Source organism: Physeter macrocephalus, chromosome 2 (genome assembly GCF_002837175.3).
Source record: "Physeter macrocephalus isolate SW-GA chromosome 2, ASM283717v5, whole genome shotgun sequence".
Classification (NCBI taxonomy): domain Eukaryota; kingdom Metazoa; phylum Chordata; class Mammalia; order Artiodactyla; family Physeteridae; genus Physeter; species Physeter macrocephalus.
Window position 1 is genome coordinate 106,459,579 of NC_041215.1, and position 13,016 is coordinate 106,472,594.

A 13,016-nucleotide genomic window follows, 5' to 3' on the forward strand; every position below is an offset into this window, starting at 1 on the left:
TAGTTAGTGACACAAATCCTCAAGCTCTGGGTTTTAATGTTGCTATAGCTGCAGAAATTCAAAAGAAATATTTTCTTTAATTTGGGGAGCACGTATGTTAGAGAGGCAGAAAGTAGCAACTTCACATTTTTGGTGGATTTTTTTTTTTTTTAACTGACTTTTTGAGGTAAAGACTTAACGAAAGTAATTTTTTAACCTCAATTACTTGGTATGCCCATTTCAGACAGACAATAAAATGAAATCACCTAGATCAGGGCTCCCCAACCTTTCTGGCACCAGGGACCGGTTTCGTGGAAGACAGTTTTTCCACGGACCGGAGCGGGAAGGGGGTTCAGGCGGTAATTCAAGCGAAGGGGAGCAGCACATGAAGCTTGCTGGCTCGCTGGCTCGCCACTCACTTCCTGCTGTGTGGCCCGGTTCCTAACAGCAGGGGGTTGGGAACCCCTGACCTAGGATCACAATTTAGTTCATATATAATTTTAACAGTAGTTATTCCTGTGTGGTAGGTTGGTGGACCATTTCTTTGTCGTCTACTTTTACAGACTTTTAAATGAGAGTATTACTTTGAAATGGGATAAAGAAAACAACTCTTTTTTCTTTAATGTAAAAACATGCCCTTCAAAATCTTACCTGATAACACCACTCAGACCTTTATCTCCAGGTTTTACTTATTTTTGGACATTGAATGGTTTATTTACACCACTGAGTAGAGAACCATGTCTTGACTTTAGATGCCAAGGACAGTTCTTGCTGAACTCTTTAGTCTTCTTTTAAATGGCACATAAAACCATTTATTTTTAAATGGTTTTAAAACCAGAAATTTTATGTTGGGCTTATGGATGTGACCCATCCTAACGAACAAACGTTTTTCTTCCTATCCTGTTCTATAGGTTTTCTTTGCTATATTTAAATACCTTACTGTTGTGTTTTAAATGCATTACTTTCAATACTGCTGAATTAGTTAATATTTTAAAGTTTGTATTTCCTTCCTAGTTTAATGTCTATATCCCAAGATTCTGGGTCTGCTTCATTGCTCAAGGTAAGGAAATGCAGGGCTCTGCCAGTGCTATGGAAGGTAGAAATAACTGGATCAATCAATCCTGCCTTGCTTTTTATTCCTCCCTTCAACAAATCAGGTTAAATGTTATGGCTTATATTTCACTGGTTATTGCTTCTAGGCTCAAAATTCTGCTATTTGTTTGTATTTTGTTACTGAGAGTATTTACACAAAGAACACACATTCTGTTATTTCCCATATCTTACAGAGTCCCTCCTGCATGAAGTAAATTAGAAAGAATCAGTCTCACAAAGATATTAATTGCCCTGGTTTTATTTTCATTCTGTGGTATCTGTATCATTCAAACTACCTTCTTATTACTATGGTCCTGAGGTAAAACCCAAGTTTTTGAATAGAGAAACAATAACTGGATTTGTGTATAGCAAATCCAGTTTGCAAATAACTGGATTTAGCAAATAAACTTTGTTTTATGCCATCTTGTAATCTTTATTAAAAGAGGCTCAGAAAAATAGCACATTCAAACTTCCTTTGTCCATATGCTCTAAGACCTCTACATTTCCAGATGGTCTATAAAGGTAGTTATGTGAAATATCCATAGTTGAAATACAAACACTTTTTCATTGTGCAAATACTGAAACCTGTTTTGTTAAAATACAGTTTGTTTCTAATCACATCAGAGTTATGTTTTACAATTAATGAAAGATTTCAAAAAATACAAAGTTATACCAATTTGATCTCAGTCTGCCCTGGTATTCCTGCCTCTCTTACAAAGTGGTTGAAGAAAGATTAGGCAAATTTTTAGTTCTTCTGGGGCTCTTCTAAGTTTAAATGCATTCTTATTTGGTATTAAAAAGTATAACATAGATATTTCCCCCATTTAATATAAAAAGCATCCATTTATTTGAAAGAGTTGTTCTCAGCCCACCCCTTAAGGTTAATTAATATACTTCTTATTGAATGGTTATTCTAGATTTAACCAGGAAGCAACAGATCACCTTTCTGTTCTGTGTTTATCCTGTCATTCCCTACTGAATATGTGCTTGGTTTCTTATTTTAGCTTGTCTTTTATTTTAGGTTTCCTATTATACCTATTTTAGGTGTAATATAGCCAAATTTCTGTTTCTGGACCTTAAATTAATGACTGAGCTTCAAATAATCTTGAGAAAATGTGAATAGTTACCTTCATTTTAATAGCAAAGTTTTAAATGTACACTTCAAAAATGCAGTCAGACTTGGTGAAGTTATAACTAGACTTGCTAAGGCAGTTAATGTTGCTTTGAGGCTAAACGAGCAACTACATACTGTGTTGAAAGTGAAAATGTTAGAGAAATTAAGAACTGAAGAATAAAAATCCTTGTATGTTTCTATTTTTTGATAACCTTTGCTCTTGGAAAACTGGGGTTAGTATCCCCTTCACATTCATAGTCTGGGATTTGGGCCTGGAGAGACTAGTGATTTTCCTCTGCGTTGAGTGTCTTTGTTTACATGAAATAACAAGGACTGCTCTGCATGCATGTGAGGAAGCTAAACAAATATTTTTGAACTAGTGAAAATGAAAGAAAAATGGCAAAAACGCAAGACATAAAATTAACATTTTCCGAGGTACTTAAAAGTTGAAAGCACAGAGCAACCATGGGTATAGAATTTTGATAGTGATTCATAATTATAGACCCTGGTGATTGAATTTTGGTGGAACAAAGACAGTATTGCATTCTGGGGCATTAAACTGAATAAAAAGGGAGAGTTACAAAATGCTTCTTAATGGTTAACCAAGTAAAGAAATAGGAATAAGTGTGTGAAAATATTTTAAGGAAGGATTTACATAATCTTTTCTTAAGTCCATGTTTCTGACCCTCAGATAAGGTCTTTCCAGCCTACACACTACTTGACCATAGTTGTGGTTTTCTAAATAGCTTGTGGGCAGTTCAGATTGTAGTTAGGCCAGACTGTTGTGGACGGGAAGTGGACTGCATTTTACCTGCCCTAGTCCAGTCCTTAAATATGTTTTTCTGTATACGGAGACTCAGAGATTACAAGCAGTTCTCTTGTAAATAATAAGCCTGTTTAGAACTAGGAGTACAATGAAAACTACTGTGAACGTCTTAGTTAAAATGTTTTCTTATGCAGATGCATCGGACTGGACGATGAAACACGACACCTGGTGAACTGCCTCAGAACAAAAGGGTGGATGGGAAAAAATAGGAAACTGAGTGACTGTGTGTATACAGTGGCTATGTTTTCATTAGCTTATGCTAACTTCATTAAGTAGCCTTCCTTCCAATACTTAGACTCTAAACCTTTTAAGGGTAAGTTTGTCCTTAGTAATCAAATAGAGCCTCAGATGATGTCACCCACAGAAAAGTGGAAAAACACTCCCTTACTGATGGTATAGAGCTTTCTGTAACTTTGCCAGAAAGCATTCTGGGTTAAATCATGTCAAGAAATATGGGGTAATAAGTATTGCAAATCTGTACGAGGGTAAGTTAATTAGAATTTTTTTTCCTCATTCAGATAGAAGTTTCTGGGTCATTTCAGGAATACTACTGCCAGTTGCTCAGGGAGTATCCTCCCCTCGTTTTCTTTCAGGAAGCATATGAATACAGTACAGTATTGCTACAGTAGTAGCAATGTGTGAAGAATCAGGCCTGAAGACACTTGGACAATATCTGAAGTACCATAGGGTGGACAGTCTTGTGGTTTATAAAATGGTAAGAGACATTTTTCTGTTTATGCAGAGGATGGCCTTCTTAGCAAATAAATCATCCTGCTACTTCCCCAGGAAAATTCAATAATGAAATCGGAGGGTGTCCATGATTTTGTATGAAGGAAAAAAACTAAGGAACATTACATTTTAGCCTCCAAGTGGAGAAAACAAGCACCAAGTTTCTCTGTGATTTCACTGAAGCAAATTGAGTTGTCAAATCTTATTCTACCTTTCTAACTAAGGAAAAAAACTGGTCTGGTTCTAGTGCTATTTTCCACAACAGAGAACTCCCCCTGCCACTGTTTTATTTAAAAACCAACCCCAAATCACAACCCAGTTTACATGCTGTCCTTTCTCTAGATATAGAATTCTCAGAGCCAGCAAGGCAACTTATACATAAAAGGCTTTCCAAACAGATAAACACAACTCCTACTGATAATTATTCCTAGCTGTTATTTTTGAACTAACTTTTGGGATGTATTTCAGACTCAATAGTTTCTAATATTTTCCATATATTATCAACAGCTGCAAATCCAAGATATTAAAGAGATAATGTATTAAAACGTCATCCTTTCCATCTGTCTAACCTTGAAAACACAAGGTTTTCGTATATGGGTGACAACATAAACTCCTTTCCACAAAGGCAGTAAGTTGCAAAATTGGTGTCTCAAGGCCATTGAAGTGGCATCATAACTTCAGTCAAGCATTAAGAAGTTCATCATCTGAGTGTCCAATAGCATCTGGGTTTGAAAGCGGATCCAAGTCTGCAAATAGATTGAACCAGGCTGACATGTCTTGGTTGCCACTGTTGGGAGCTATTAAAAAAGAAAAAAAACACATTAGAGTCTCAGATTTAAAAAATCACATTATTGTACCACTTTTATGATTTTAAAGTAGATGCTTCTTTTGAAACAAATTTAAGACAGCTGACAAGAATAAACATCAATGATGTCTCCTTGAGGATAATTTTGAAAAGCTAATGCAGATACCTCATGCTTTGCTGAGGCTATTTAAGTAATTGCATGTTGCTCTGAGAAAGGATTTGATTAAAAGTGAAAAGGCAGGGAGTGTAGTAGAAGGCTCTCAGATAAGGTTCAAAATTTAACCTTTGTTCCTACGAAGTAGGAACATTACACTTGTAAACTTAGCATTTAAAATCTATATTTATTATAAAAGTAATATTAAAATACTAGACATAGGGGGGAAAAATCCCCTAATCCTATCACATTTTCATGTGTACTTTAAAATTTTTGATAAATATATTATGGAGTGGGTTATGTCTCGGATACGACTTCCTGTTACCTGACTGGAAAATTGCATATATCGATAGTCTACAAGTTGTGTGGCAGATAGTCAAGGATACACATCTATGCTGAAGGCTGGGACTAGTAAAAAACTGTGCAGGGCACAGACAGTGGGTCATCTCAGAAAGCTAGGCTCTTGAAGGCCAGGGGTCCAGAAAGCAGGGCTGAGAGCCAGGGGACAATCTAAAGACCTACATATGAGACCAGGGACGCAGTGGGCAAAGGATGGAAGGCAGTCCTGCTCAGAAGAGTCTAAGGCAACCCTCTCTTACAATCAATCATGGTTGCCACTTTCCACAGATCAGAGGGCTGGAGTTTGGGCTGTGGGGATCCCAAGCCTCAGGGGTCAGGACAGAGTGAAAGCCTGCATTGTGTGTCCAGTTCTGCTTCTGGGAACCCCAAGGTAGTGTCAGTGATACCCACACAAGTTCTGGCTTTGAGTCCTGGGTATAGTACCTACTAATAAGTGATAATGGGCAAGTCATTTAACTTCAGGGGCCCTTACTTCCTCACCTGTAAAGTAATGGTCATATAATTTATTATTTTTAAAATATTGGAGTATAATTGCTTTACAATGTTGTATTAGTTTCTACTGTACAGCAAAGGATTATAGGCAAATAGCAGCTTTCCTAATACCTCAGCCTTCTCGTGTTCAATTCTGAAATTTACTCACTTTATACTCTCTATTTTTAATGATTTAGCACAATTCAGTTTACTGAGTTTAAGAAGAGAAAACTATAATTATGAATAGTCTTGACTCCCTAAGGGATGGCTGTATTCAGAATTGGCTGCTGTCAATCTGTGATTTGCTTGGAATTGATGGATTCCCCAATCGATTTATCCCAAAGCATTAGGAAGAATTAAAATAGGGTTCCAAGAGTCCACAATGATACATACCAACAAATAAGTAAAAAATGAGGGACAAGACAAAGCTTTTCCATATAGTAGAATGTAACTAATAAAGGCGGAGGGGAGAGGAGATGGAAGACCGCCATTTGGCAACAGCCACCGTAATAGACGATTCGTGCAGGAATTATCAATGAATGCTAAATTAGCAGGTGCAACTTTGATACTCAGAAATAAGCCATTCACACAGTTGCAAAATATTTTTCCACATGATAATTATTAATTACAAAGGGAAAAATATAATAGTAATTTGATAGTGAACAAACCTGGCAGGCACCACCTTAACCAAGTGATCAGTTAACATTATAAGCAATAGGACAAAATAGACATAATGTGCCTCCTGATACGGTTTAAGAACACACAACATCGTTCCTGTGCTGCTAGTCTTGCCAAAATGCATAACACGAATCTAATTATGAGACAACATCAGATAAACCCAACTCAAGGAATATTCTACAAAACAAATGGCCTGTACACCACAAAAAAAGCCAAGATGATGAAAGACAAAGATTGAGGAACTTTTCCAGATTAAGAAACTAAAGAGACTTGACAACTAAATACAATGTGTGATCCTGGTTTGGATCCTGGACTAGGAAAAAAATCTTTTTTGTTACAAAATACATTAGTGGGACAATTGACAAAACTATGAATAAGGTCTATAGATTAGATAATAGCAGTATGGTAATGTTAATTTCTGATTTTGATCACTGAATTGTGATTATGTGAAAGAATGTCCTTGTTTTTAGGAAACAGATGCTGAAGTATTTAGGGGTGAAGGGGCATATTATGCCTGCTACTTAGTCTCAGAATAATTTCAGTTCAGAAGAAATTACATACATATTACACACGTAGAGAGAGACTAAGGCAAACATGGTAAAATCTAGGTGAAAACATATAGGAATATTTTGTATTTTTGCAAGCCTTTCTGCAGGACTAAAATTATTTGAAAAATTTAAAATATTGATACCACAAGGATTCAAAAGTCAGCCTGAAAGGGCTCCCACTGGTCAACACGGGCAATTTGAGCAACAAAATGATTAAGTACAGTAGTGATTATAAACCATGGAAAAAATACGAATCTATTCTGACAATAAATACATACGTAAATGGGGAAGAAGAGAGGTTTCTTTTTGTTTACAGCAGGGTATTGAGGGATGGTGGAAGGAGCCAATTGTATAGCATGTGAATTATATGTCAATAAGGATGTTTAAAAAATAATATGATTAATGGATGAATAGATAAACAAAATGTGGTATATCCATACAATGAAATATTATTCAACTTTAAAAAGAAAGGAAATCCTGTCACATGCTACAAGCTGGATGAACTTTGAGGACATTATGCTAAGTGTAATAAGTCAGTTACAAAAAGACAAATACATTCCACTTATATGAGGTATCTAAAGTAGTCAAATTCATAGAAACAGAAAGTTAAAATGGTGGTTACCAGGGCTGGGGAGAGAGAATGGGGAGTTAGTGTTTAATAGGTGTAGAGTTTCAGATTTGCAAGATGAAAAGTTCTGGAGATCCGTTTCACAGCAATGTGCATATACTTAACATTACTGAACTGTACACTTAAAAATGGTTAAGATGGTAAATTTTGTTATGTGTTTTTACAATAAAAAAAAGTGGAGGGAGTGCTAGGGTTGGAAAAATCATCACTTTTCATCCATCACAATAAAGACTGAATCAGGCAAAAAGCAACAATGGATGCTAAATCTATGTGGAAGTTCTGACAAAGAGCAGGACGTGTACAAGGTCGCAAAGTGTCTCCCCACAGACTGCTTAGTAATTGCAAGGGAGGAACAAATAAAACAAAATAGTAATTGTATAGGAGAAAAACTGGACAACACCTTGATAGAGTGGTCAACATTAACAACACCCATGAGGGAGAGAGGGACAACTTTGAGATGTGAAACCCTGAGAAAGGAGCATCACCTATGTGTATTCTAGTCAGGATAACCTGACTAGATATTCAGGATAATGAATAACCTAAATTTACTTATAAGGAGACCTCAAATAAAACTGAAATAAGGAGCATTCTATTAAAAACAAAACACAGTGGAGCAGAGGGACTGTATTCTTTTAAAATGCCCATGTCCAGAAATCAAAGAACAGTTGTGGAAATGTTTCAGATTAAAAGAGACTAAAGGGACAGGCAACTGAATACAATACATGACCCTAGACTCGCAGTCCCAGAGGGGGACAGTGCTATCAAGGACATTATGAGTCAACTCACGAAAATGGAATACACATACATGGTAGATCATAGAAAAGGATTACGTTAATATTAACAGTCATACTGTGGTTGTGCAAGAGAATATACCTATTCTTAGGAAACACAAACTGCAGCATTAAGGGGTAAAGGGTCATGGTGTATGTAACTTACCCTCAAGTGGTTCAGATAAAATAACACACACATTACACACACACACAAGCCTGCATAAAGCAAACGGGGTAAAATACTAACAATAGGTGAATCTGAGTAAAGGATATACAGGTGTTCTTTGTGCCATTTTCATTTATGAAATATTTCTGTACGTCTGAAATTATGTCCAATTAAAAAGTTAAATCAGCATCAGTGACTAAGATTAATATGTATCTAAGATCCTGCAAGACGGAGAATGTGTCAGTTTTCTATGTATATCCTACATGGTAATTACAACATGGACCAGCTCTGCAGACAAAATATATAGTTAAGTACTCCTAGAGCCCGTGCTCCGCAACAAGAGAAGCCACTGCAACGAGAAGCCCACGCACCACAATGAAGAGTAGCCCCCGCTCACTACAACTAGAGGAAACCCGAGCACAGCAACGAAGACCCAACACAGCCAAAAATAAATAAGTTTTTAAAATATATATAGTAGGGCTTCCCTGGTGGCGCAGTGGTTGAGAGTCCGCCTGCCGATGCAGGGGACACGGGTTCGTGCCCTGGTCCAGGAAGATCCCACATGCCGCGGAGCGGCTGCGCCTGTAAGCCATAGCCGCTGAGCCTGCGCGTCCGGAGCCTGTGCTCCGCAACGGGAGAGGCCCACATACCACAAAAAAAAAAAAAAAAAAATATAATATATATATATATATATATATATAGTAAGTATTCAATATATATTAGCAATTACTACGTACCAGGCCCTATGCTAAGACCCTGTGCGTGTTCTTTGTCAATAGGCATTCTGTAAACAAAGAGCATCTTCTATCCCTAATGGTATTATCCATTATCAACAAACCTTAACACAAAATATAAAAGATTAAGGTACAGAATTTAGTTTACTATGGCAGCTCACAATTTCTGTTCAATTCTTTCCACAGTGAGGGATAGCTAGATACAGCTTTCGTTTTAATTCATTATTAACAAAGTACTTTTCTGGACAACATGAGGTGAAGACTGTAACATGGTCCTTTTCTAAATTTACCTGAATTTGACTGATTGTTAATATGATGGCATATTACTTATGATAATATAAATAAATAACTTACATTTTGTTAATTTCTTTGGACTCTGTGAAGGCACTGACTGGTTATCAATGTGTGAAAGAGGAGGTTCTAATCCCCCTTGGGAGGCCCAGCCTGGGGAAAGAGAAATAATGAATTATCCATTATTAATCAAATAGAAAGTAGCATCAGCAAAACAAGAAAAGGGAAGAATATCTAATAAAAGTCCTCCAATCTTTGTACCAGGGTAATATTCCACAGTATAAGACATATATCTGCTATTATGAATTTTATTCAAATCATGTAAGTGTAGTCCCAGCTAGAGCTAGACTTCCTTACATTTTGCAAAGTGGTTCTGAAATAAATATATAAGCTTTTTTTCTTTAAAACAATGGCAAATGGATAAGGTGTAGAAAGAGAAGCTGTAAGGAGTCAGGAAGAGAGGAAATAAACATGACAATTAGAATCCTGAAACCTATGAATAGGTTTATACCCTTTGACTTGGTAATCCCATTCCTAGAAATTTATCTTAAGGAAATAAATTAACTGAAGGAAAAAGTACATGCATGATTTTGTTTATTGCAGCATTATCTATAACATGAAAAAGTAGAAACAATAAGGAAGGAATTAAGTGGATTATGATGGACAAATGTGATGAAATATGATATACTCCTTAAAAAGTATCATTATGAATACTAGTAACACAGGGCAATGTCTGCTGTAACATGAAAACTTATTTATGCTATAATTAAAACACAGCACTTGAAAGGAACTTAGATTACCTGGCCTACTACCTTCCTTGTACAGTAGAGATCATCTGAGGCCCAAGTTCCTACTTGGGGCTCCTAGAACATAGATCTTTAAACTCTCAGGGCAGCTCACCTTCCTGGTCTACATCACAGGAGAAAAAGAGGTAGACATAAAGGAGAGACTAGTGAAGTAGGAAGAGTCCTGTGCTGGGAGCAGTTTAACAGTTTAAACTGCCTGATGACTCAGCAAGACACTCAAACACGAGGACTAATTGCCTTGGCTATTACGTGGGAATATCCCGTCAGCCTGCAGGCAGGAACCAAGACAGACGTTCTGAGTAGTGCAGAAATCCTGTTGATATTGTACTGCCAGAAAATGAGAAGAGTCCAGTGCTGCTAGCGATGTGGCAAGTGAAGGAGAAAGAGCAGGAGTTCATAGCAGAGAGTGAATCAGTTTGTAAATCTTTATAACTATTGGGCCATTGATATGCCACACGAGAATAACTGTTGTCTAAAATTTTACCACAAGCAAAACATCTGAATTATCCTAGACAGGGGGACTCATTATCAAATAGTATGGTCCATTCTTACTTTTAGGTTATTTAACCAATTCTTACTGAGTAATTATTTAACTGATATTTATTTTATTTATTGAGCTAATTTTATGCTGCTGTCATAGAAAGCACCAAGATAAATCACCCCACAGATCATGCCCTTGAGGTGCTTGAAGACTGGATAAAGCATGATGGTCTTGCAGATAAAGTATGAACATAAGTATTTTAATACAAAGTACAATGCATTAAGACACCATGAGGTGCTATGAGGCCGACAGACAGGGATATAAGGCAGGATAGACTATGACTGCAGGGCTTCCCTGGTGGTGCAGTGGTTAAGAATCCGCCTGCCAACACAGGGGACACCGGTTCAAGTCCTGGTCCGGGAAGATCCCACATGCCGCCGAGCAACTAAGCCCGTGCGCTACAACTACTGAGCCTGCACTCTAGAGCCCACGAACCACAGCTACTGAGCCCACGAGCCACAATTACTGAAGCACACCTAGAGCCCGTGCTCTGCAACAAGAGAAGCCTCCGCAATGAGAAGCCCGCGCACTGCAACAAAGAGTAGCCCCCGCTCGACGCAAATAGCGCAGCAACGAAGACCCAATGCAGCCAAAAATAAACAAAAATAAAATCTATATTAAAAAAAAAACTATGATTGCAGCCATGAAAACCAATAAAGCACTGCAGAAGGCCAGAGGAGGGAGAAAGCACTTCCACTTGGCAGTACTGAGGGAGTCCTCCAGGTTGGTGTGGCAGAGGAAACACTGGATGGGAACCTAATATTTGGGCCCAAGTCCATGCTCTATTAGGGAACATTACAGCCAAAGAGGGGCATGAGCAAAGATGCCTCAGAAGGGTCTGGAAACAGTACGGTTACCGAAAATGGCAGGTATTTTGAAATAACGTAGGAGATAAGGGTGGAAATGCAGGCACAGGCAGGTTTGACCCTGGGGCCAATGGTGCTTTATTTTTGAAAAATGTAAACAGGGTGCTGACATCTGTATCTGCTTCATAGAGAGAGAACTTTGGAGGAAACATGGAAGATGAATTGGGGTTTGGGAGACCTGTTAGGAGGAGTCACAGTAACCCAGGAAACCAAATGAAGTTCTAAATGGCAGAGGAGGAGGAGTGGGAAATTTGAGACACATTTTAGAAACAGAATTGACAGGACTTTGGAACCAATATGGAAGTGGGGAGCAAAATGATTCCCAAGGTGTTGGGTTGGACACAGGATGGTGGAACAGCAGGTGAGTGGAGAGAGTCCTTGACATATAAGCAAAGCAGGTGACCCTTTCCTGCTCCCAGCTTTCCACCACAGTCCTCCATTCCCGCTGCCTTGTCCTGAAAGCTGCTGTGGAACCAGCTCCAGACCTATTCCTTTTGCTCTTGTTAACTCTGAGCCCATAGGAAGAGAGCACACCAAGTTTTGCTAGGTGGAAGAAACAGTATCACCTGCCCTAGGCAGGGGTAACTTAGCAGGTCAAGAGTTTTAAACAAGACACTGATTTTCTATGTAGAGAAGACACCTGGGAAAGTCAATGAAAAAATGTGGGGTTTAGTGGAGGTGGCAGGAAAGCAGCCCTTATTTCACTCTCATTGACAGACTCCAATGATATTTGTTATTTTTCCCGTTGACTGGTGTGACTGCAGATTTTATCCAGTAGTACAGAAGCTAACTCAATCTCCTTGTTGATTTCAGCATCCACAGGTACATATTTTTGCTTCACAAAGATACAATTCAAGGGTATCCAAATGTTGCACACACTTACTGTTGAAAGCTCCAGCAGCATGAAGGCCAAGGTCAAAGAGTTGTGAAGGAAGGAATCGTGAGGAGTGAGGAAGAGGCTCAGATCCCCCAGAAGGCTCCTGGGATGTAAGACTGGCCTTGGGGCTCCCAAAGACAGCCTGGCATTCCTGGGAAAATTCACTAGCACTCCAACAACCAGGACTTAGGAGGCTGTTCAGAAATGAGAATTCCTTCTCAAAATCATCTTCCAATGAATCTACTGGTATATCTTTTTCAACTGTTGAGTGAACATAAAAACAGAATGTTTTTTTTTTCTTTTTGAGGAAATGAGAGTAGGATATAGGGCAAATCAAGTTTGTTTCATTGTTCTCATACTTTATTAACATAATTTTTAATGAACAATTAAACTGATTAGGAGTTTATGTGAAAATAATTTCTAATTAGGTAGGCTATAGATCAAAATGACCACATTTCACAATGAAAATATTAATAGTTATGAATATTTATGTATAAAATAATTAAGCAACCATCTATGTAAGACAGAAACAGGAAATGCAAGGAGAAACTGAAACAAATTAAAAACAGGAGACTTTAATA

At 37.9% G+C, this 13,016-nt stretch overlaps 1 protein-coding gene across 1 annotated transcript in view; it reads right to left on the minus strand.

Moving 5' to 3' along the window:
• Positions 1–1,899: 1,899 nt before the first annotated feature.
• ICA1L (islet cell autoantigen 1 like) overlaps positions 1,900–13,016 on the minus strand; it is a 42,778-nt gene continuing 31,661 nt past the window's right edge. The window contains exons 10-12 of the mRNA XM_007112085.3: positions 12,442–12,696; positions 9,409–9,498; positions 1,900–4,537 (exon numbers count right to left, since the gene is read on the minus strand). Coding sequence (XP_007112147.1) covers positions 4,422–4,537; positions 9,409–9,498; positions 12,442–12,696 — 461 coding nt within the window. The 3' untranslated portion in view covers positions 1,900–4,421. The remainder of the gene's footprint in view (positions 4,538–9,408; positions 9,499–12,441; positions 12,697–13,016) is intronic.